The sequence below is a fragment of the Cyprinus carpio genome, chromosome B9 (genome assembly GCF_018340385.1).
Source record: "Cyprinus carpio isolate SPL01 chromosome B9, ASM1834038v1, whole genome shotgun sequence".
NCBI lineage: Eukaryota > Metazoa > Chordata > Actinopteri > Cypriniformes > Cyprinidae > Cyprinus > Cyprinus carpio.
This window is the reverse complement of record NC_056605.1, coordinates 30,048,133-30,073,484: the sequence shown is the minus strand read 5'-3', so window position 1 is coordinate 30,073,484 and position 25,352 is coordinate 30,048,133. Positions and strand designations below refer to the sequence as shown.

Sequence of the window (25,352 nt, the reverse complement as noted above, 5' to 3'; positions counted from 1 at the left end):
AGAAGGTGTACATGATGGGGGGGTGGGGGGCTCTGGCTCTCCTCAGTTTGCGGAGGAAGTAGAGACGCTGTTGTGATTTCTTGGCCAGTGCTGCAGTGTTGTCGGTCCAGGAGAGGTCCTCTGTGATGTGGACACCAGGAACTTGGTGCTGCTCACTCTCTCCACAGTCGCACCGTTGATGGTCAGAGGAACATGCTGAGTGTGCGCTCTCCTGAAGTCAACAACAATCTCCTTCGTCTTCTCCACGTTCAGAGAGAGATTGTTGTCACTGCACCACCCGGCCAGGCGGCTCACCTCGCTCCTGTAGTTTGTCTCATCTCTGTTGCTAATGAGACCCACCACAGTCGTGTCATCCGCAAACTTAATAAAGAGGTTGGAGTTGTGTGACGGTGTGCAGTCGTGGGTCAGCAGAGTGAAGAGGAGGGGGCTCAGCACACATCCTTGGGGGGCCCCAGTGTTCAGTGTGATGGTGCTGGATGTGTTGCTGCCGACACGTACTGCCTGAGGTCTTCCCAGTCAGAAAGTCCAACAGCCAGTTGCACAGCGAAGTGTTGAGCCCAGCTCGACCAGTTTGTGAATGAGCTGTTGAGGGATGATTGTGTTGAATGCTGAACTGAAGTCTATGAACAGCATTCTGACGTATGTGTCTTTTTTTCTCTAGATGTGTGAGTGCTGAGTGGAGGGTAGTTGAGATGGCATCATCGGTCGACCGGTTGGACCGATATGCAAACTGGAATGGGTCAAGGGAGGGGGGGGAGGGCAGACTTGATATGGTGCATGACTAGCCGTTCGAAGCACTTCATGAGGATGGGAGTAAGTGCAACAGGACGGTAGTCATTGAAGCAGGATGGAGATGGCTTCTTCGGGACTGGAATGATGGTGGTAGCTTTGAAGCATGTGGGAACAACAGCCTGACTAAGTGAGATGTTGAAAATGTCTGTGAAGACATCAGTGAGTTCTGCTGCACAGTCTCTCAGTACACGCCCAGGAATGTTGTCAGGACCCGGAGCTTTGCGTGCTTTTTATACATTATGGTGCATTTCTGTAATGTGTGTTGTCTTTAATAATCTGAACCGAAACTGAAAATTGTAACCATTTTTACCCCCAAGTTCCTGCAACAGTGGCATGGTGTAATATAATTAATAAACAGATCGTATTCACCTTTGGATGGTTTGCGTTTAAAGGAGATCTTCCTTCGGCTCTTGGTCTCCTCTCCATCTGAATCACTGACTGGTGAATAAGTGGCCTGAGCAATATACAATAATGATGTTTTCATTTCATTTATTTTGTATGGTTAATTTCAAGTTGTTGATGGGAAGTACCTTTGAATTGTCATCCCGCAGGTTAAAGGTCAGCTCCAGATTGGTGAGGAAATAGTCAGCGAACTCTGGATACATGTCCAAAACCTCCAGGAGCTCCTCTCTCTGGATGGTGTGCAGGTCGCAGTAGCTGAGCGCTCGCACGTCTGCGTTCGACTTCCCGGGCTTCGCATACAGGTGGATCATCTCGCCGAAGATGTCATTCGTACCTGGAGAACAAAGGACACATTCAGGTTTGGCATATCATAAGTCTCTATGCTATTTTTGGACAAATGTTGGATTATTTGCTGTGGCAGAAATCTGTCTGTGTGCATGTGGTAGCATGCATCTGCACGGGATTTCAGATGTAGATTGTGTCTGTATAAGCGTGTCTGTGCAAGCCATGTCAGTTTAGGTCAGAATCTGTGCATGCGGATTATCTCCGCAGAGATTATGAATTAGATGATGTCAGGTAGAGTATATGCTCTCATTGAATAACAAATATTTGTTCTCTTGCTTTTGTTTAAAGGCCTGATCGTCAGGGTTTCTGTTGGACTTTCTGTTGGTCCGAAAACGTCTTAAGTTGCACTTTGACAAATCAAGGCCTTAAAAAGGTATTACATCAGAGCCAAAAATCTTACATATATAAAATGATGCCATTAAATGTTGCATGCAGTACAAAAAATTATCAATATATCAACGTCTCGTTTTCCAGTACAAATTTCTACATTTCCTTAAATCAAGATACATTTACTTGAGATGCAAAATGAAGATTTTAAGTAATGTTTTCTCAGAAATTGAAAACTAAAACCATACAAAAACCATTTCAGTACTAGAAATAAACGATAAACTTAAATAAAACAGAAAAACAACAAAATTCAACATGAGTTCAACATGAGTAAAATGTATATAGACACACACACACACACACACACACACACACACACACACACGCACACCACACACACACACACACACACAGAGACACACACACACACACTCACACACACACACACACACATATATATATTTAAATATATATATTAACTTTACCATTTGATTAAAACTAAACTAAAAAAAAAAACAAATTCAAAATATTACTAAAAAATGCTAACAGTATCTGAATGAAACTTTTTATTCCTTAACTGATCTTAAAAAAGTCTTACGTTTACCTTCATAAAGCTTGCAGAAGCCTGAGAATACAGGATTTTACATGTTTTTGTGATTTAAAATGGTTTAAGTGGATCATGTTAGCCTGTATAGTTTCCGTGAATGTTATTCTTAGGAAACTGAAAAGAATGAAGCCTGACTGTACAATTTTCATAGAGGTTTTTACTGTCACTGAATTCGAACTGGTCTTCTTTCTTTCCTGTGTTTGCATCCCGAATAGTGGTTAGTCTCGCCTTCCTTGCATATGTTTAATAATTTATGCCTTTACTCTATTGATGCTTGTGTGCATCTGAAAACAAGACACGTGTTGAGTGACGTGACAGCTGTGATGCAGCATATCATTACTGTAGAACCAAAGAAATTTAGTAAACAATGAAGAACCTAACCGTACACAGCTGTTCAAAAGTCTGCATTTATTTAATAAATTCTGCTTATTATCAGTGTTGAAAACTGTTGTGCTGCTTCATATTGTGGTGGAAACTTGCATTCATGATCCTTTGATGAATAGAAAGTTTAAAAGAACAGACACTTTTGTAACATAAATGTTTTCACTGTCACTTTAAATTAATTTAATGCATCATTGCTGAATAAAAGTATTAATTCCTTAGCAAAAAAAAATCTTATTGACCCCAAACTTTTGAATAGTAATTATTATTTATATATATTTAATAAGAATTATAATACTACAAATAATACACACACATAGAATATCCCTGATCTAGAATTTAAATTAAAGTGTCACTTTTTTCACTTATAAATAACTATTTTAAACCCTATAAATGTCTCTTTTGATCAATTTAATGTCTCCTTTCTGAATAAAAGTAAAAAAGTTATTTTAAGCTTTACTCTATTTTTCTTTCAGTAAAAGTATTTTTTTCCTAATCATCATCTATTATAAAATGTCAAAAATGTCACCACGGTTCTCCACCAAAGTTCACTCAAGTTATAGTTTATCTCAAAAATCAGCAGGCTCTCAGCCGGACCTCTAAATGTCAGGCCCTCGGAGCGATTCTGCTTGAAATAAGCTGCAGGTGACATTCAACTCAATCGGCTAAAACGGCTGACACAGCTGTTCATGAGGGATCTGACACCTCTCTATACCTCACCATGAAGAAGCAGACACAAAGCACTGTGGGGAGAGGAGAGATGAGAAGCACTTTCTCTTTTTAATGGATCCTGAGAACATTATTAAACCAACGTTCAGGGTTCAACCCCAGTTCGGCAGCATTTCAGCATAAATAGTCACTTTGTGAGGTTTGACAACTTGTTCCCCGTGGCCGTCTGCGCCGTTCTTTGTTTTGACCCTATTATGTCACCGGATCAACCGGCGAATATTCATCAGATGAAAAAACAGTGCTTTTAAACAGCGCTGGAGCTCAGAAACACCTGTCAGACACACACTGCTCTCTCTGACATTAACTGCACGTTAAGCTTGTACGGCTCCTGTTTTACACAATCTCCAAGGGTTTGCTATCAGTACACAAACTAATGACTGCAAGATTGTGTTCGGAACAAAATACTACCTTACTATTACTACTACAAAATACTATGCCTCCCTCTAAAACACTCAGCAGACATCCAACACAAGAAACTAAGAGCACAGTGAGAGTAATAGGCTAATGAAAGATATTATACAAGGTTTTAAAAATAGTCCACCTCTGATTAAAATAGTCATTTATAAGTGAAAAAAGTGATTCCTTAATTAAATAAGTAAGGCAGGGATATTCAATTCATGTTGTAAGAGATCTGCTCTCTGAATCTTCTTCTAAACATGTGTGTATATATATATATATATATATATATATATATTATATATATATATATATATATATATATATAGATCAAAAGTTTCAGTAAAGACAATTATAATGTTACAAAAGTTTTCTGTTTTAAATGATTTTCTTTTGAACTTTGTGGTTATCAAAGAATCCCTAAGCAGCAAAAACTTTTTTAGCATGAATAACAATAAAAATAAAGGACTCATATTTCATATATTTTTCATATATATGTTTTTTTTTATTTATAATATATGTATAAATAAGGTTATTTTAGTATTACTTTTATACTGTTAGTGTCAAAATGTTGAGTTTTTTTTATTTTTATATTTTCCATTTTCATTTAATTTTTCAGCAATTTGTTTGTGTGTTTTTGTCTTTTTTTTTGTATAATTTTTATATATGGCTAGTTATAGTTTTATTCTATTTTATTCAAATTTTATTTCAGTTTTAGTTATTTTAGTATATCAAATTAAACTAAATTAAAATGGGAAATATTGACTTGGCCACAAACTGAAATTAAAAGCTTTTACAATTTACATTATTATATTATTTAAAAATAAATCTATCTATCTATCTATCTATCTATCTATCTATCTATCTATCTATCTATCTATCTATCTATCTATCTATCCATAATGTAATAATGTTATATATTATATTTATTTTAATGTTGTAATTTAATTTAATTTGTTTATTTCTTGGTTCAAAGCCACTTTGCATTTTCATCAAATAAGCAATATTTTAACTCTTTCAATGATAAATATTTTGTGTCCAATTATTTATATACTATATAATATAAAATTAAACTCAGTCTTGCATTGCTTATAATGTCATTTTCCTTTAGTGCTTCGTTTAGAACAAGCCCATGCTCTCTTACCCAGAATTGCCACCACTATGTCATCCTTGAGGATCTCGATGGATCCTCGAGACAGGAAGTAGAGCGCGGTGAGGACGTCCCCGCAGTGCACCAGCGTATCTCCAGGAGGAGCATGGGTGGTTTTGAAGCGCATGGCGAGAGCGCGCAGACATCCTTGAGTCGCACCTCTGAAAGCCTTACATCCCTGAAGGAGACTGTGGTTCAGATGAAGACAAATATCTGCCTGTAAACACTCAGGAAAGCCTTTTAAGACCTGCAGAGAGATGCCAGAAGGAAGGTGAAAAACACTCTATCAGTTCCAGCACTGCAGATTAAAGCAAGTACATCAGTGCAGACATTATCTACAATAACACTCTGTTATTCTGTAATGTTATAGGCTCCGTTCCTAAACAGAGGGAGCTGCCTTTCTGTTTATAGCGTTCACACTTAGCATTCTTACTGAAACTGATTTCAGTATACCGTTGTCTGGTGCTAACGATTAAGTACTCTAATAATAATGATAATAATAAATCACACTCATAAATATTAAGTACAGTTTTTAACTTAAACTACTGTTTAAAAGTTTGGGTCAGTAAGATTTTTTAATGTTTTAATGCTTCTGCGCACCAAGGGTGCATTTATTTGATCAAAAATACAGTAAAAATTGTGAAATATTAGGGTCTTACGGTTCAGTATGTGTACTGAACAAATACAGCACTGTTTTAACCACTGCATGAGTGGAACTTAATTGGAAACTTGAAAATGTTTTATATATTGTTACTTTTGATCAGAAACAAAGTCTCATCTTTACAAATTGTGTCCATTTTTTCAGGATTTTCTGCTCAAGAAACATTTCTGATTATTGTCATTGTTGAAAACAGTTGTGCTGCTTCATATTTTTGTGGAAACTGTGATACATTTTATTTTTCAGGAATAGAAAGGTCAAAAGAACAGCTTTTATTTGAAGCAGGTTTTTACCCAATTTAATGCATCCTTGCTGAATCAAAGTGTACTTTGAGCAATATGTTTGTTTATGAAGACATTTTCTTGGATGGACTTTTTCACTCAGCTTTTTGCAATGCTTTATGGCCTTGGAAACATCATGGTGCCATAAAAATTTGGCCAGAAGAATAGGCGTCTGTCTTTTTGAACAGCCTTTATGTCTGAAGTGCTTTCATGATGCTTTAAAAGTGACAATTCACTCAGTTCTGGAACAGAGCCTTGGTGTTGAGTGTTTTTCCACTGCTAATGAAATTATTTTGCATTATGATGTTTCTGCCAATGTATTCATTCGGTTAAAGTGGCAAAAAGAGACTTTAAACTACACAGACTAATGTTCCAAGTGCCAATTACTGTGCTCATAATAGTGGCGCAATCATCAATTAAAAGAGTTGAAATAATGAGGGCTCAATCATGGCAAACAGAGAAGATTCAGTTTCTTAGTAACAGCAGACTTGCTAATCTCCGATTCTCATCTAACTCAGACTACTGTGCTTGAATTGTACAACATTTTGATCATTTTCAGGCACTTTTTATTTGAATATTATTATTTTTTAACATTGATTAGACAGTATAATGAGAATAAGTAGTAGGATATAAATCAATTTTGATGCACTTATTATTTGATTTGATTTGATGTGTTTTGTTTTACATTTTTAGTTGCTTTCTTAAAGACAGTATCACAAGAATAAATACTAAGATATACATAAAATATCATCAAAAAGCTGAAAAATACATAAAAAAGTATTAAATAAAATAAGTTATATCGCCCAACTCTATTTATTTGTTTTTTACATTTATTTATTGAAACTGTAATGATTTGATGCACTTTTTATTTGGTTATTTAATATTATTTTGGTTTCTTAAAGACATTATTACAAAAATAAATTGTATAAATATGTATACATTTGTAATATATATATTTGGAAATTCTGATTATTTTGATGCACATTTTATTTGGTCATTATTTTGAATTTATCTGTCTATTTATTTTGGTTTCACAGTATAATGGGAATAAATAAGATATTCATCAAATATCACCAAAATACTAAGATATACATAAAATATCATCAAAAGGCTGAAAAATACATAACAAATAAATAAATAAAATAATTTATATTGCCCAACTCTATTTATTAATTTTTTTTACATTTATTTTATTTAAATTGTAATGATTTTGATGCACTTTTTATTTGGTTATTTAATATTATTTTGGTTTCTTAAAGACATTATTACAAAAATTAATTTTATAAATGTGTATAAATTTGTAAATAAATATATATATATATATATATATATATGGAAATTTTTATTATTTTTATACACATTTGATTTATTATTTTTAATTTATCTGTTTATTTATTTATTTATTTTGTTTCACAGTATAATGTGAATAAATAAGATATTAATCAAATATCACCAAAAGGCCAAAAAACAAAACAAAAAAACAGTTATATTTCCCAGCCTGAAACATTTTTTGGAAACAAGCATTTCCTGCTAAGAGATCTCGAAGACGAGTGTTAAAGATGCACTGTGTAAATGAGATGAGCAGAGTAAAGGCTGATCTGTATGAGAGAGTCTCTAGAGACATGGATGAAGATGAGTCCTGAGTGTATATAAATACCTCCTGCTCTTCCCAGGGCGATGAGGTCATTCCATTTCACATGAGGCAGACATGGAGAGAGAAAGAAAGGTGTTGCTTTCAGTACAAACACAGTACTTTAACACTGATGTGATGCCATGTGCAAACATCATTTCAGAGATCACTGAGAGGAATAGTTCAGCCAAAAATATGAATAAAAACTTTTAATTTTTTTTTATCATATTGCTTCAGAAGATATTATTTTCTTTGTATGCAGTATTATATTAGCATCATAAAGATACTGTTATATTTGTTAATATTTTGTAATATATATATATTTTTTTATTTCAGCAATTTTGTTTTGTTTGTGTGTATGTGTGTGTATATATATATAGTTTATTATTATTATTATTATTATTATTTCATTTTAGATTTTATTGGTTTTAGTTATTTTAGTACACTAAATAAAAATGAGAAATGTTGCATTTGCAACGAGTTTAAATAAAGTAAGTTTAAGGTTTTTTTATATTATTTTTTTTCGGATAAAATAACAGCATGTGTGTTTACAACAACATTAAAGGAAGTAAATAATGAAAGAAAAAATATATATTAATTAATAATTGTGGGCTGAATTATTCCAATAAACGTGACTTAGCACTGGGAAACCCTGGCAATGTGCTTTTTGTTTTATGTCTTAAATTGACCTTATGTTTTGCCCTGCCTTAAAACATCACTGACCAATCCTATCTTAGTGATCAATTCATATAACATAAAGATTTGGAAATGAAATGGTTGAATAACTAGACTGTGCTGCCTCAGACGCACCATGTTCATGTCGATGCCGTTGGTGTAGGTCCACGAGTGCTGGAAATACTCCTCCAGTCTCTGTCTGAGCGGGTTTGGGATCTGGTGGAATCGGATGAACTCTTTCACGCGGAGCATCTGCATGTGGTACCGCGCCGTTCCCGAATACAGCCGCTGGATGATGGCAGAAACATTCCCAAAAATGCTGGCGTACATCAAAGCTGGAGAGGACAGGACAGAGGCACACAGATGAAAACTAATGCCAGGTACACTTTGTCTGCAAATCAGCAGTGTTTCCTTGATGTTATTATTAATATTATGCTTGATGTGTCTTTATATATTTACAGTAAAACTAATGATGAAAATATTAACAAAATATTAATCAATAAATCACAGTTAAAACACAACTATCAAATGAGAAACAGCTGTTTAAAGACACATCAAGCATAATATTAATAATAACATAAAGGAAACACTGCTGATTTGCAGACAAAGTGTACCTGGCATTAGCTTTCATATATCATATATATTCAGCATGACTAAAGTACACCAGCTGGACTAAAGAGCAACAGACATGGATTAAAGATGATGTAATGCGGTCTTTAAATGGAAAAGACAATAAACATATTGATATTCAGCATTGTTTCCAAGTATTAGAATTCATCTGCTAGATTGAAACAAAGATTAAATATATCAGGATGAATAGTTTACAGATGCCTAGGTCATTTGAGATTCACTTCAGTCATCTCAGGACATGCACTTCAACTGGATTTTACTCTCAAATTCATAAGGAATAGTCATTTAACATGTTTCCTTATACCTTGTGAAGTTGTGCTACAGTATACTACCATTCAAAAGTTTGGAGATGGTTATGTTTTCTAAAAGAAGTCATCAAAGCTGTATTTATTTAATTAAAAATACAGTAAAAACAGACATATGTGAAATATTATTACAATTTAAAATAACTTTTCTATTGTTATATATATTTAAAATGTATTATGAAACATTTGAGAAATCCTTCTAATATGCTGATTTGATGCTCAAGAAATGTTATTGATTATAACTATAAATGTTGAAAAAAATTATATTTTTCAGGATTCTCTGATGAATAGAAAGTTCTTAAGAAAGGAATTTATTTGTTTTAGATAGTATTTTTTTGTGTAGTAATTGTTTTTTTTATCACTTTTGATCAATTTAATGCTTCCTTGCTGAATAGCAAACCAAATGTTTGGATGGTAGTGTCTTTATTGCTTTTATTACGCAACATCATGCTTTTATTTTGTATATATTGTCATTTTCACCCAAACACTACACTTCTGTCATTATTTACCCACCATAATGTTGTTGTTTTTTTTCCATGGTAACGTTCTCCTTGTTTTTTCTCATGAAAAATAACAATATATTGGTTTGGGACGTCATAAGAATGAGTAAATAATGATGACAGAACTGTCAGTTTTGGAACGATCGATCCCTTTAAGCTATTTGTGATCATAAAGTACATGTTTATTATCAGACTTACATCCGATGAGCATGACGCAGATGGAGAAAATCTTCTCAGAGTTGGTGTTCGGAGACACGTTTCCAAAGCCCACGCTGGTCAGCGAGCTGAACGTGAAGTACAGTGCGGTCACGTATTTATCCTTTATGGATGGCCCTGAGCAGTGCTCACTAGAGTTGCATCTCTTCCCGAGGGACACCTCGAGATTGTCGAGCCAGCCGATCTTATGCTCCAGGTACGGTTTCTCCACATTTCCAATGGCGTACCAGATGCAGGCCAGCCAATGGGCAATCAGAGCAAATATGCACATGAGCAGCATCAGAACCGCTGCGCCGTATTCAGAGTAACGGTCCAGCTTCCTGGCAACACGAACCAGTCGGAGGAGCCGTGCCGTCTTCAACAAGCCAATCAGAGTGGTCGTTTGGGAAAGAGAAGGTGTGCATTAGTTACGTTGAGAACAGATTGGATTTTACTAAGAAAGACTGGATAATACTCATTAACTCATTCAGGCTGATTAAGGTTCTCTGTTGCTTTCTCACTGACTTCAAACCCTAGTGAACTGCACTTTAAGACCCAAAACAACCCGATACTCTAATAAGCGCATAAAAATGCATAGTACACAACAATAAAAATAAAAACTTAATTTTTTTTTTTTTTAAATATGGAAGCCCGTTTCCACCACTGAATTAAAAAAAAGGATATTATGACTTTTTTCTCACAATTCTAACTTTTTTTCACAGAAACGTGCAATTGCAAGATATAAGTCAGAATCACGAGATATAAACTCACAATCGCAAGACATAAAGTCGCAATTCTGAGAAATAAAGTCAGAACTGCAAGATATACTCAAGATAATTTGCAGTGGGCTAAATCACAATTCTGACTTTTTTTTTTCACAATCGCGAGTTTATATCTTGTGATTCTGCCTTTTTATCTCAGAATTGCAGGTTTATATCTCGCAGTTATGACTTTATTTCTCAGCATTGCGACTTTATATCTCACAATTCTGACTTTTTAAATCGCAGTTGCAAGTTTGTATCACACAATTATTAGAAAAAAAATTAAAAACTGGCTAGTTAGTAAAAAAAAAAAATGCAATTACTGATTTTTGGATAGATTTTTCCTTATGGTTCATTGTAATGCATTTTGTGATTTTTTTTTCAAGAAGGATATCAAAGTTAATGCATCAAGTTGTCTTAAAGACATATTTCTGTGCAAATGAAATAAAAATGTAATTTAAATATTCATACAATTATGAAAAATACAGTTTTGATTAAAACAGTTTTATTCTATTTCAAAATTGACAATTTTAATATATATTTTGTATGATGTCATTTTTTGCATTTATGCATTTAGCATAAATGGAAATGTAAAAATGTTTAATTTAAATTTTTTTTTTAAGAAGGCTTTAAGTTGATGACATCTTTTGTTGCAAACAAAATAGAAATGTCAGTGATATATATTTCAAAAGATTATTAAAAATATTGATTAAAACAGTTGAATTAATTCAAAATCAATAATTTTGCTAAATATTTTTCTTTTTTATGGATTCAGTAGAAATTCAGATACATATTAAATAATTATAAATACCTAAAAAATGCATAGTACCAAAAAATAAAATAAAATAATACATTTTAAATTAGATTCCATTTCTTTTTTTTAAGGATTTCTTTCCTCAGTTCATAGCAATGCATTATGGGATTGTTTTTTTTTCGATGTTGCAAACAAAATAAAAATGTCAATGATAAATATTAATACAATGAAGAAAAAACTGAAACTTTAATGTAACTCAAAATTTTAATAATAATTGTGTGTACTATGCATTTCTATTTATATTTAGATTTCAGTGGAAATGTAAATAAAAATGTATAGTACACAAAATAAATAAATAGATCAGTTTTGAATCAGATTTAACATGGATTTTTGGAGGATGATTCTGCCTCTTTGCAGTGCATTATGGGATAGTTTTTTCTAGGAAGGATACATGCAGTACTTTTTTTTTTTAAGATGTCATCTTTTTACTGCAAACAAAAAGAAATATACTTTGTATCATTTATATAACACAGAGAATTACTACCTATAAAGAGTGTTTGGAATCAGTCACTCCATTTCAGGTTCTGCTACCTATGTAGTCAGCTCACTAGGTTTTGGAACACAGCCATGGTCTTTTATAGCTTTAATTATCCACAGTTAAGTGTATCAGAAGAGCCGGAACACATTGTGTCCTAATATACCCAAAGCTCAGATCTGTAATGTCGGTGCATGACGGCCACGCTAATTAATATTTTGATAATCGTGTTTAATTTTAGCCCATTACACACTCCTGTGCCTGCTAACACCAGAGATCCATCTCATCAAAATTTTGCACCGCGAGGACAAAATAAACTCCAGACATGAGAGACGCGGCTAATGAGTTTTAGCATACTGTATCTCGCCCAGCTCTCACGTTACCAAACTGAGGAGAAAAGAGATAAATCCTCATTTGCAGGTGAAATCAGTTCACTAGATGAAGACAAGGTCCCTGCGAGCTGACAGTGGGCACCGTCTCATTCAAAACGGCTCTTCAACATCTCCCCTCGTCCCCTGGTGGGAGACCATTTGTTTAGCTGGCAATTATTCAGTGGCCTCACAAAGTGAGGTTAGGACCCGCGCCGGGTATTTTTAGAACATGTCTTAATAGATTCATCTGACAGCAATGCTTAGCATGCATACTAGCGCTGACAGCGTGTTAGCGAGTTAGCACGTGGCTTTTTTGAGAAGTGCGGACACGGGCCCTGCTGCATCTGTCATGAGCAGCCCATTAAAAACTCATTAGCAGCGAATCATGCTTTTCAGTTATAGCTGGACATAGCGATATCATGGACACTCAGTTACACTGACGCTTCATTAAGCTTGACCTCACATGATGGCCTATACTTTAAATTCCAGTGTTTAAGTAGACGAGTAATGTTTGAACACAAAATTTGATATTGGTTGACAAAGCCTTGTCAGCAAGTTTAAAATGAGTTTTAAAAGCTTGAGAAGGATTTACTGAAAGGTGAAAGTCAATAAAATTATGCTAACATGTTTTAGCAGAATGCTAGCATGTTTTAAAGAGTCACTAGCATTATTTAGGATGCTGCCATCATGTTTATAGTATGTTGTTAGCATGTTTATTATGATTTAGCGCATTTCTAGCTTGTTGTTAACATAGCACATTGCTACCATGCTTCTAATTAGTATTATCAGGTATCAGTATTTCTAACATGTTTCTATCACAATTTAGTATATTGCTAGCATGTTTCTTTTACCTTGTTGCTAAGATGTTTTAGCACAATGTTAACATGATTTAGCATGTTGATGTTTCTGTCATAATAAGTACATTGCTAACATGTTTCTATCATGTATTATGTTGCAAACATGATTGCAAAAATTGCTAGCATGTTGCTAGGATGTCAAGTATGTTGATACCATATTTTTATCATGATCTATCACATTGTTTCTAATGTATTAAGTTGCTAACATGTTTAAGCACATTGATAGCATGTTTATCATGTTGTCAGCATGTCTTAGTGTTTTGCTAACATGTTTTGCTAACATGTTTCTAACATACATATTATTAACATGATTCAGCATTGTGGACATGTTACTTAAATGATTTAGAATTTTGCTAACATGTTTTAATATGTTGCCAGCATGTTTATATCAATATTTAACATATTTTAGCACGTTTCTAACGTGATATTTTTCTGACAAAATTTACCACATTGTTACCATGATTTAGCATGTTTCAAGCATGTTTCTATCACAATATAGTAAATTGCTAGCATGTTTCTACTATCTTGTTGCTAAGTTGTTTTAACGTGATGTTAACATGATTTAGCATGTGGTTACCGTGTTTCTATCATGTATTATGTTGCTAACAAAATGTAGCACATTGCTTGCATGTTGCTAGAAAGTTAAGTATGTTGCTACCATGTTTTTATCATGATCTATCACATTGTTAGCATGTATTAAGTTGCTATCATGTTTTAAAATATATTGATAGCATGTTTTATCACATTACATGTTTCTAACATGTTTTAATGTTTTGCTAACACAAAGTATTAACATTGCTTACATGATTCAGCATATTGCGAGTTTGTTACTAAAATATTTAGCATTTTGCTAACATGTTTTAATATATTGCAAGCATGTTTATATCACGATTTAACACATTTAGCATTCTAACATGTATTATCATGTTGCTATAATTTTATCATATATTTTTAACATTTAGTATGTTGCTAGCATTTTAATTTTAACATTAACATATTGCAAACATGAGTTAACATTTTTTAACATGTTGCTAGCTTGTTTCTATCATGATGTAGCATTCTGCAAGTGTTACAAAAATTATTTAGCATGTTGCTAACGTTTTAATGTTAATGTTTTAATGTTTAATGATGCGAGCATGTTTCATGTTAACATGAGTTAACACATTTTATCATGTTGCTAGCTTGTTTCTATCATGATTTAGTATTTTGCTAGCATGTTTCTAACAGATTTCTAGCAAGCATTTTTAGCACCTTGCTAACATGTTTGTCAGGCCATCATAATTTTTCATCCAAAACACACATTCTGCTGACGGTTTATACTTTCTGAGAGTAAAAGTGTGAGGCTATATAAGTGATGATAATTACAGATGTGTCATAAAAGCCTGTCAAATATGATTCAAGTGCAAGCTGTGGTCATAGCCAGTGTGGTCAAGCCCTTCATCTGAGTGCTGTAAATGAGATGCATCCTGTAGCCACCTGCTATCTGTCTAACACACACTCACATATATACTGTATCACATTCTGACCACTGACCACAGATCAAATCCATCTGTCTGACCGCAGAGGCATCAGCTGACCATGAAGCTCCCTCAGCGGCGCTGTCAGGGCTGTATTTGTGTAATGCAGAATGTCAGATTCTTAATAAAGACAAAAGCCTTTTAGTGCTCTCTCTCTCTCTCTCTCTCTCTCTCTCTCTCTCTTTCTCTCTATACATTTTTTTTTTCTCAGCCTTTTTATGAAACCTGATATATATATATATATATATATATATATATATATTATATATATCTTATATATATATATATATGCATCATACAGAAGTTTGGGGTCAGTAAGATGTTTTTTAAAGATATTATTGCTTTTATTCAGCAAGGATGCATTAAATTGATCAAAAGTGACATTTATGTTACAAATGATTTCTATTTCAAATAAACACTGTTCTTTTGAATTTTCTATTCAAAGAATAAAAATAAAAATCTTGCTGACCCCAAATTTTGGACAGAGTAACATCAAATAATTTACAGTATCAGTATAATAATTTCAACCAAACATTCACTGAAATTCAAGTAAATTCAAATTATTGTATGTAAGAAATAAAATAAGTTGTTAAGTTTGATCCAGCTGTGTGAATCAGTAAAGAGTGACTCATTTGCATCATAAATTAAAAAAGTTAACAGAGATCTTGTGGAATTTATTTATTACAACATTTCAGGAAAAACAAATATGTAAGTACTAAGTAAATATGGATGTTTATGAATGTGTTTTGTTATTCTAGTAAATATATTAAGATTGGTAATCTTATTTTATCTTTATTAAACATTTTGAGTCTTGACAACACTGAATGTTTGGTTGTAAAAATGAGAATTAAATTTATGTTTCCTCTGATTGCGAAGAAATCACACTTTTCAGACATTTCAGAGCACACATAAATATCAAGATTTTTGAGCTGTATCTCACAGCTCTAGTTGTTACCAGGGACAGATGTGCGAGCGCCTGCAGTATAACCGAGCGCAGATGTAGAGAGCGTGAGGTTTGTTAACTGGGTGATGTCTGGAGCTCTACAACCTTTTCAGACAAGCATGTGAATGTGAAACCTCTGGGAAAATATGACCTGAACAAAAGCAATATACTTAGCAAAACCCTTCCATAGTCTAAAAATATACACTGGATGCCATCAAATAATGACCTGCTGACATTTCCAGTAGGTCTTAATCTATAATTCCATTCTTTAATATTTTAAAAGCCACTGTGTGTGTTTCTTGTCCTTAGGTTATAAATGGCTCAGATGGAGTAGCTGTCACTGGAATGGACCACAGAGCGGGGAAACCATATGCTCCAATGTGCCAAGAGCTCATGATAGGCCATTGACGGACGTGACCACATAAACAAGCGAGGAATCGAGCCAACCCGCGTGCCAGCGATTCAGCCTGTAAGCTGTTCAAACATCAGTTTTCTCTTTCCTCTCTCTCTCATCATAATCATTGACCCCCCATTTGCTAAACCGCTAATCCAAATAAATGGATTCAGAAATGAAGGCCATTCAAAAAAAGAGGGAAAAACAACATACAGTATATTCTGATACTGTAATCCCTGATTCACTGGAACAGTTGTGCTTTCTGACCTCTGGAAAGCGCTCGATCTGATCTGATCTGATCTGTATAACGGACACGGTACAAACAAACAATTGAATAAATAAACGAGTAAACAGATCATCTAAAAGGTCCTGTGAGATTGTTTTATGAGACCCCCGTGTGTTAAAGGAATAGTTTACGCAAAAATGAAAAGTTGCTGAAAATGTACTCATCCCCGGCTCATAAGATGTAGATGAGTTTGTTTCTTCATCAGATTTGGAGAAATGTTGCATGACATCACTTGCTCAGCAATGGATGCTCTGCGGTGAATGGGTGCCGTCAGAATGAGAGTCCAAACAGATGATAAAAACATCACAATAAACCACAAGTAATCCACAGCAGTCCAGTCCATCTGTTAATGTCTTGTGAACTGAAAAGCTGTGTTTATAAGAAACACTGAGACATTGTTACTTCAAACAATTGCTTCTGACTAAAATACGAGTCCTCTATTCATAATAACGCTTTCTCCAGCGAAAAAGTTGTCTCTGCTTAACCAGGAGAGAAATCTGCACAGATAAAGCACCATTTACAAGCTAAAACAGTCTAAAACTGTTCTGAACAAACATGTGGGTGGATTTTGATGTGAGAGACAACAGGAGATGGACTTTCACTGGAGGAAGTGTTATCATGGATTATGGACTCAAGTTTTAGCCAGAAGCAACAATTTAAAGTTAAAACATCTTATGATGGATTTGTTTCTTACAAACACACAACTTTTGGCTTCTCAAGACGTTAACTGATGGACTGGAGTGGTGTGGATTACTTATGATGTATTTATCAGCTGTTTGGACTCTCATTCTGACGGCACCCATTCACTGCAAAGCATCCATTGGTCCACGTAATGCTACATTTCTCCAAATCTGTTTTGATGAAGAAGCAAACTCATCAATAACTTGGATGGCCTGAGGGTGAGAAGATTTTCAGCAAATTTGGATTTTAGGTGAACTGTTCCTTTACCTGTTTACCCCTAAATCTGGCACACAAATCTTTTTTTTTTTTTTTTTTTGATGTTTTTGGTTGTTTTCTTAAAGCTCGTAGCCTAAAGTGTTTTTTTTTTTAGTTCCAAATGTTTTTGTATCTCAACTGATGGTTATTGCGACACCAAGGTCATGGATTTGAATTCGAATGAAGATACATAATTATAAAATCCCAGATATATTTAACGCATTGTAAGTTGTTTTGCATAAAAGCATCTGCCAAATGCATCTGCCCTTCCAGAGTTTGGAATAGATTTGGAAAGATTCATACTTTTGTTCATCAAGGACAAATTAAATCAGGCAAAAGTAATAGTAGACATTTATAAGTTTTCTATTTCATATAAATGTTTTTCTTTTGAACCTTCTAAAAATACTGACATGAATGTATCATGGTTTCTAAAAAAATATGAAGCAGCACAACTGTTTTCAACATTGATAATAAAAGGATTTTTTTTTTGAGCAGCAAATCAGAATGATTTCTGAAAGATCATGTGATACTGAAGACTGGCATAATGATGCTGAAAAATCAGCTTTGCATCACAGGAATAAATTACATTTTACAATATATTCAAATCGAAAACAGCTATTTTAAATTGTAATAATATTCCACAATATTACAGTTTTTACTGTATTTTTAATTAAATAAATGCAGACTTGATGAGCACAAGAGACCTTTTTCAAAACCATAAAAATTTTTTAGCAACTCCAAACTTTTGAATATAGGCCTAAATGCACAAATGCAAGCATAATTGCAATGAAAACAGCATAGAGGACGGTTTGCTCATATCCGCTGCAAAATTTGGGCGCATTTGTGTGCTCTAACTGCATAATTGTGCCAACATGAAGGAGAACACCACCTGGCAAGTGGTAATTTCAGTTTGAGATCCCTAGATTAGACCAGCAGCCAAGTGCAGAAGGAAGTAGATTAAGTTCTAGCGCGACTTACATCATCTGATCCTGATCCAAATATGAGCAGGTCGAAGGGAATGGCTGCCACCATGTCTATAAGGAACCAGCCTTTAAAGTAATGGATGGCGATCTTCCCCGGATGGCTCACCACCTCCTCGTTCAAGTTGACGTAAGTGGTGCGAAAGTTTATGAGGATGTCGATGATGAACATGATGTCTACCATTAAGTCCACGAGGTTGAGAGGGCTGCAGGAATAGCCACATTCCCGTCTTTTATGCTCCTCGCTGTCGTTGAGCAGGAAGGCAGCAGAGTACGGGGTGAGAATGGCTGTGTAAATCACCAGCAGCAGGATGAGCCAGTCCCACACCGCTTTGAAAGGGCTGTAGTGCAGGATGGTGAACTTATCCATGCGTGGCGTTTGGAGCATGTATTCTGGAAGCACATCGGCACCCAGTGACAACACCTGGAACAAGAGAGGCAGGCAAAAACGTGAGTATTGCACAGTGCATGATCACAGGTCTGTCCTGATAGAGACTGTCTGGAAAAAACATGCCAAACCAGTGGAGAATCACTTCTGCAAATAATTCAGCAACTAATGCAGATGGAATGAAGTTTATGCAGAACAATAACTCCTTTTTATTAGTAAAAAAATAGCAAAATATTTATTTTTATTATTATAAACTTAATTCTATCTGCATTAAATGCTAAATAGATGCATTTGCACATGTGCACAATTATTATTATTATTTGCATAATAATAATAATAGCATAAAGAAGCTGAATAATGTAACATTTTAAACAGATTGTTTATATATTTTGCAATTATTGAGTAGTGTATCATATTTATTTATAAATAAATAAATAAATAAATAAATAAATAAATTCATTCATTCATTCATTCATGCAGTTATAATAATAATAGATAGAAGCTGAATAATGTATATTTTGTAACTATTATTTTCTTTTATTAAAAATGCTGAGTAATGTACAGTATTTTTTTAAGTCTATTGATTTATTTTTACAATTTAACAGATAAATATGTTGAGCAGTGTTTAATTTTCCCTTTTTTATTTCTTTTTACAATTTTAATAAATCAAGTTGTTGAGAAATGAATAAATTCATTCATTCAAACTTCTCCCATGTAAAAATACTACCATATCAGTAGTACACTTTAAAACTAAGTTTGGTTGTGAATAAAATGTTAAAAAACAAATAAATAATCATAATGCTGATTTGTGCATTTTCAAACTGAGATCCAAAAATAGTTGGATTATTAAAAATCTCTCCTAATAATAGTTTGCACTGCATTAGTTGACAGCTGTCAGTCACATATCCACAGACCCGTCATCATAATGCTGTATATGTGACAGTTCCCTTTCAGTCGGTCACTCTCGACATCACGTCGGTGACCGACGAATTAGGATATCACTTCGATCAGTAGACCAATCTACTTCGAGTGTAAACTAAACGAGCCAATGCACATTGGCATGCAATTATTGCATCCAGCTGCAGCTGATCACTACGTGAGTATAATAAGGCAGCAGGAGCAATGCATACCAGCTTTTCGCTTCGGAGCCGAGCGTTAGTATCGTTCTGTTCAAACTGTGTCTAGCTGTGAACTACGAGTTCAGCACGCTCTCGGAAGCTTCGTGTGTTGGCGAGATGGCGCTTCATCGTTGGTAGTTCCCGAGACGAGTGGGTGGTGCACTTCAGACTGCACTACCCCCTGTCGTGTTGCAAGTGGCCAATTCCCCTGTGCGCCTCAGCACTAAACAAGCATTTCCTAAAGAGCAAATTTCTCTAAAAGAGCTTCACGGATGCATCTTTGTAAAGACGACGGATCGTCCTTATAAGGATGCCGTTTCACCTGTGCGTTTCTGGATGCGGTCGTTACCTGGCAACAGGTGATCGTCATGATCGCTGCCTCACGTGTCTGGGCATCAAGCACGCTGAGGTGGCCTTCGTGGATGAGTCATGTTCCCATTGCCGCAATCTGGGGCTCGTTCTGGCAGCCGACAGAGGAGAACCACTTCCAGCAGTAGCGCGGGTGGTTTGAGGATTACAGTGGTGGCAAATGCCGCAGGGAACCAACCCTCTGGGGACCATCACTCCTCTTGCACCTCCGATCCAGTGGAGCAACCCACAGAATGCGTTGGGCCCTCTTCAAAGAGCGTACCAGCGGTATCCAGTGGGCCTCCCCCCGACCAGATGTCAATCTCAGCATCGGAGGGAGAGCTGTCTGTTGAAGATTTGGCCGCGCTGCTGCCCTCCGGGACAGTGGCAAAACCTGAATCGGTTCGATGTCCACGCTTGTGGTCCAGGAGCGCCATCTCTGGCTGAGTCTGGTTGAAATGAGGGATGCCGACAAAGATCGGTTCCTTAATGCCCCTGTGTCCCAGACCGGCCTCTTTGGTGACATGGTCGAGAACCTGGCCCAGCAGTTCTCGGCTGCATGGGAGCAGACTGAGGCGGTCCAACCTTCTGCTCGGTGGGCAGAAAGGCGGTGGGTTACGGCCAATCTTAGATCTGTGAGTTTTGAACCGGGCCCTTCATCGACTACTCTTCAAGATGCCGACACAGAAAAGCATCTTCGGGTGTGTCCATCTTGGAGATTGGTTTGCAGAGATCGACCTGAAGGACACATACTTTCCTTTCATGTGTCGATCCTTCCACGCCACAGACCATTTCTGTGGTTTGCGTTCGAAGGACGGGCATATCAGTACAAGGTCCTGCCCTTCGGGCTGTCCCTGTCTCCCCGTGTCTTCACGAAAGTCATGGAGGCAGCTCTTGCTTCTCTCAGAGAGCAGGGTGTTCGCATCCTCAACTGTCTAGATGGTTGGCTTATACTAGCACAGTCTCGGGATCAGTTGTGTGAGCACAGGAACCTGGTGCTCTGGCACCTCAGCTTGTTGGGCCTTCGAGTTGGATTCAGTCGAATAGACAGCGCGCCTCACAGAGGAATGTGCGTGGTCGGTGCTAGCCTGCTTGAATACGTTCAAGGGCAGGACACCGATCCCACTGAAACTTTTTCAGAGGCTCCTGGGGCATATGGGGGCCACACCAGCACCACTAACACCGCTCGGCCTATTACATATGAGACCGCTCCAACACTGGCTTTGTGGCCGAGTCCCGAGGTGGGCGTGAAAGCGCGACACTCACTGGGTCCAAGTTACAACGGCCTGTCACCAAATCCTCACCCTGTGGTCAGATCTAGGTGTGCCCCTAGAGCAGATCTACAGGCATGCTGTGGTTCACACGGATGCCTCCACCACCGGCTAGTGGACCACGTACAACGGGCATGCAGTCTCAGGGGTTTGGACGGGCCCGTGGCTGCATTTGCACATCAATGGCCTAGAGTTGTTAGCAGTGCGCCTTGCCTTGAAGCATCTCAAATAGGCCCCGGCCCAGCTACGTGTCCAAGGTTCCCACTACACCCTTCAAAGACCAAGTGGTGAACCCTGGAGGAGGCAGACCCAGCCCTGGCTTTGCTCTGTCCCGTCTAAGCATTGAGATGCTACGTAGACTGGACACAAAGCTTCAGGACCTCAGACCAGCTCTTTGTCAGTTACGGAGGCCGGCAGAAGAGGAATGACGTCTCTAAGCAGAGGAGAGCACACTGGATTGTGGATGTCATAACCCTGGCTTATCAGGCACAGGGTGTGCCCTGCCCATTCAGGTTGCGAGCTCACTCAACTAGAAGTGTTGCATCCTCCTAGGTGCTGGCTTGTGGCACCTCGCTGACAGATATTTGTAGAGCTGGGTGCTGGGCGACCCCTAACACGTTCGCTAGATTCTATAGCCTTCGTGTAGAGCCGGTATCCTCCTGTGTTCTCACCTCAAACGGGTAGTGGCACCGAGAGGCCCCAGTTAGTGTCGGCTTGCTAAGACTGCTCCAGAGTGTCCGTACTATAGACCCTGTTGAGATCCTCCATCACCCTAGGCAGCCGGATGTGGCAGAACGTCCGGCACCTGGCCTTCATGATGAATCCGTGAGAACCGTGGAAGGCTGGGTTCCATATTGAGACCTAAGCGGTAATCGTATGTGTATAGTCCACGGTATAGCCTTAGAACCTGTGTTTCCCCGGCAGACTTCTGCCTTCCCAAGAGGGTTTTAACCACCTCAAATTTCTTCAGAAAACTCCTTCGGGAAGGATGGGGCTTCCGCAGCGTCCCTGTTCCAAGCGGAATGGGTACGTTTTCCCAATGTTATCCAATCTCATCCAGTGAGGTAGTGCTTTGACAGTGGTGAGTGGAACAACTTGTTACAAGCCCCGGCCTACACCAAATAGGGGTGCAGGCAGCTCGCACAGGGCACTGGAAGGGGCAGCACCCATGGCACTTTGGTAGGGATCCCAATTCGTCGGTCACCGATGTGACGTCGAGAGTGACCGACTGAAAGGGAACATCTCGGTTACGTATGGTAACCCTCGTTCCCTGAAGGAGGGAACGGAGACGTCACGTCCCATCGCCATGGTTGCTGTACCACCGCTTAGCCTTAGGGTTAAAAGGTTGGTTTATGTGTATTTGCCTGGTATGCACTGCACCTGCTGCCTTATTATAGTCACGCTGTGATCAGCGGCAGCTGGATGCAATAATTGCATGCCAATGTGCATTGGCTCATTTAGTTTACACTTGAAGTAGATTGGTCTATCAAAGCAATATCCCAATTCGTCGGTCACCAGCGTGATGTCTCCGTTCCCTCCTTTAGAGAACGAGGGTAACCATACGTAACTGAAATGTTTCAACACACCGCACATATTTCCCTGCAGTTGTCATGTATTTCTTTCCGGCTGATGCAATATTTCATGGAAAGCACCGGCACAACTGAGTTCTTCACATTTCATAAGCGCAGCGTGTCAAGGAGCCTCAGGGCATGATATAAATATTCATTTATTTCTGTATAGTTGCACAGCACCAGCCGTCTCTGCTGTCACAAACGGTCACATTACACATAGCTTTTTGGATTATAAAGTCTAGTTGTCATGCATCTCAGGTTGTTTCTGAAGTTATCGGAGTGCTCTGCTCAAGTACAAAATGCTGCACAACACTTCACAAAATCTCCTTTTTCATTGAAATATGAAATATGTAACTGGATGTCCTTTGACTTAATGCAATTCATGAAGTGGAGAGATCAGAATCTAAATTCTGATGCTCACAGCAATGGAATTTACTTTTATATTACTATTTTAGCAATAATGAAAGTAAAAATAACATGGGTAAAAATTATAAACAGATATATGACCATTCCGTTTGTTGTTATATATTATTATATAGTATCTTACAGTACCTACATCATACATATATATATATTAAAGCTTCAATGAACTCAAAATAACGAAAGTAGTGAAATGTCAAAAGTTTTGACAAAATGACAAAAAGAAGTAACATGAATCATTTAACTTTCAATCTGCAAAGTGGAAAAATGTGTTCAAATATTCCATTTAATGTCAAAGAACTTTTTTTTTCTTAACAAAATCTGCCATTTTCTGTCATTTGGATGCAAGTAAAACACCACAGAAGTAGCAGAAAACATCTGGCTCATGTTTTGCATTTTCTTCTGTCACTTCTTTTCAATAATTCTAACCTTGAAATCAGGATTAGGCAAAAAACATAATGTCTTCAAAATCATTCGTACATGTAAAAATCAGCCAAGAACTGAACAAATAGTTGTAACTTGTAACCTGACTCAGATTCAGACAGGAATCATGCTATTGTGTCAGTTTTTCTGCTGATTAAGTCAACTTACAAATGGTTTTCAAAATCAAAAATGCTACAAAATGCATCATATTTTGTGAGAGAGTGACTCGAGACACTATTTTTGGAATCAGCGCCTTAAAATTACAAGTATTGGATTTCATTCAGCAAAATCATTAAAATCTGTGTTATTTACATTGTGCTTTTTTTTCTGCTGTCTGTGACTCTCAGAACTTGAATATAAAGATCTCCATGATAAGCAATAACACACGGCTTTCCTTTGCACTACAAAGGACTCAACCAGGGGTTCATTTCACTATTTTGCAAAGCCACTGAACAGCAGAAGTAAAAGCATTAGGATGATAATAGTCTGTAATCGAGCAGCGTGTGTGTGTAATTGAGCTCTGAATGAACACACACACACACACACAAACACACACACACACACACACACACACACACACACACGATTAGAAATAATTATTATTTAGTGCGGGGTTTGTAAAAATTTGATAGTGATTGAATGAGTTTTGTTTTGCTGGTATTTATTGTGTTTGAAATTATGATGGCAGCAGCAGTGATAGTCAATTTCTCTCTCTCTTTCTCTTCTAAGGAAGTGATGAATTATGTATCTTTTTCTCTCGCAGGCTCTCACGCATCCAGGCAGGTAATGTGAGAATCGCTCAGTGAACGAGTCGATGACTCTGAAGTGAGGACTCGTGTTGTTTGGATGGGCTGTCATCCACTTCCTTCACGGCTGGTCAGGAGACGGACACGTTACCATGAGGTTTGACCCAGTACTCTTTGATACTTTGACTTTCAATAAAGGATATTTACAAAAGTCACTAACCTTGAAGTGCTGTCTACATATGTGGCTACTTTCTCGACAGCATCCTAACTGAATTGGCACCTAATAAGTGACTTATTTAGAAGGTGGCTGCATATTTATCATTTGATTTTGACATTAACATATTGTTAAGCTATAAGCCTAAAATGCACATACAAATAAAAGGTTATTTAAATTTTTTTTTTAAGAAGTCTCTTTTGCTTATCAAGACTACAGTAAAAAATGCTGAAAAACTGTCATATTGTTAAATATTATTACCATTTAAAATACCCATTCTCTGTTTTAATATATGTTAAAATATAATTTATTCCAATGATTAAAAGCTGAATTTTTCAGCATCATTACTCATCACATTATCCATTCTAATATGCTGATTGGCTGCTCAAAAAATATAGGAATAGAAAGATCAAAAGGACAGCATCAATTTGAAATAGAAATCACATTATAAATGTATTTACTGTCACTTTTCATCAGTTGAAACCTTTCTTGCTTAATAAAACTATTAATTTCTTA

General features: G+C 36.6%; 1 protein-coding gene and 2 long non-coding RNA genes across 3 annotated transcripts in view; 2 read left to right on the top strand and 1 right to left on the bottom strand.

Moving 5' to 3' along the window:
- The window catches only part of LOC109091055 (potassium voltage-gated channel subfamily H member 7-like), an 89,878-nt gene that overhangs the window by 13,529 nt on the left and 50,997 nt on the right, over window positions 1-25,352 (bottom strand). Inside the window, exons 6-11 of the mRNA XM_042731877.1 lie at window positions 18,336-18,761; window positions 10,007-10,406; window positions 8,508-8,708; window positions 5,124-5,378; window positions 1,323-1,528; window positions 1,162-1,246 (exon numbers count right to left, since the gene is read on the bottom strand). Of these exons, the coding sequence (XP_042587811.1) occupies window positions 1,162-1,246; window positions 1,323-1,528; window positions 5,124-5,378; window positions 8,508-8,708; window positions 10,007-10,406; window positions 18,336-18,761 (1,573 nt within the window). The remainder of the gene's footprint in view (window positions 1-1,161; window positions 1,247-1,322; window positions 1,529-5,123; window positions 5,379-8,507; window positions 8,709-10,006; window positions 10,407-18,335; window positions 18,762-25,352) is intronic.
- On the top strand, window positions 1,129-10,134 carry LOC122138542. The gene is made up of 6 exons (XR_006155663.1): window positions 1,129-1,233; window positions 1,344-1,552; window positions 1,828-1,912; window positions 5,128-5,400; window positions 8,537-8,753; window positions 10,001-10,134. It is a non-coding gene; the product is annotated as an uncharacterized LOC122138542 (long non-coding RNA).
- LOC122138543 lies at window positions 10,314-24,787 on the top strand. Its single transcript, XR_006155664.1, has 5 exons — window positions 10,314-10,420; window positions 16,051-16,210; window positions 18,366-18,467; window positions 18,597-18,787; window positions 24,640-24,787. It is a non-coding gene; the product is annotated as an uncharacterized LOC122138543 (long non-coding RNA).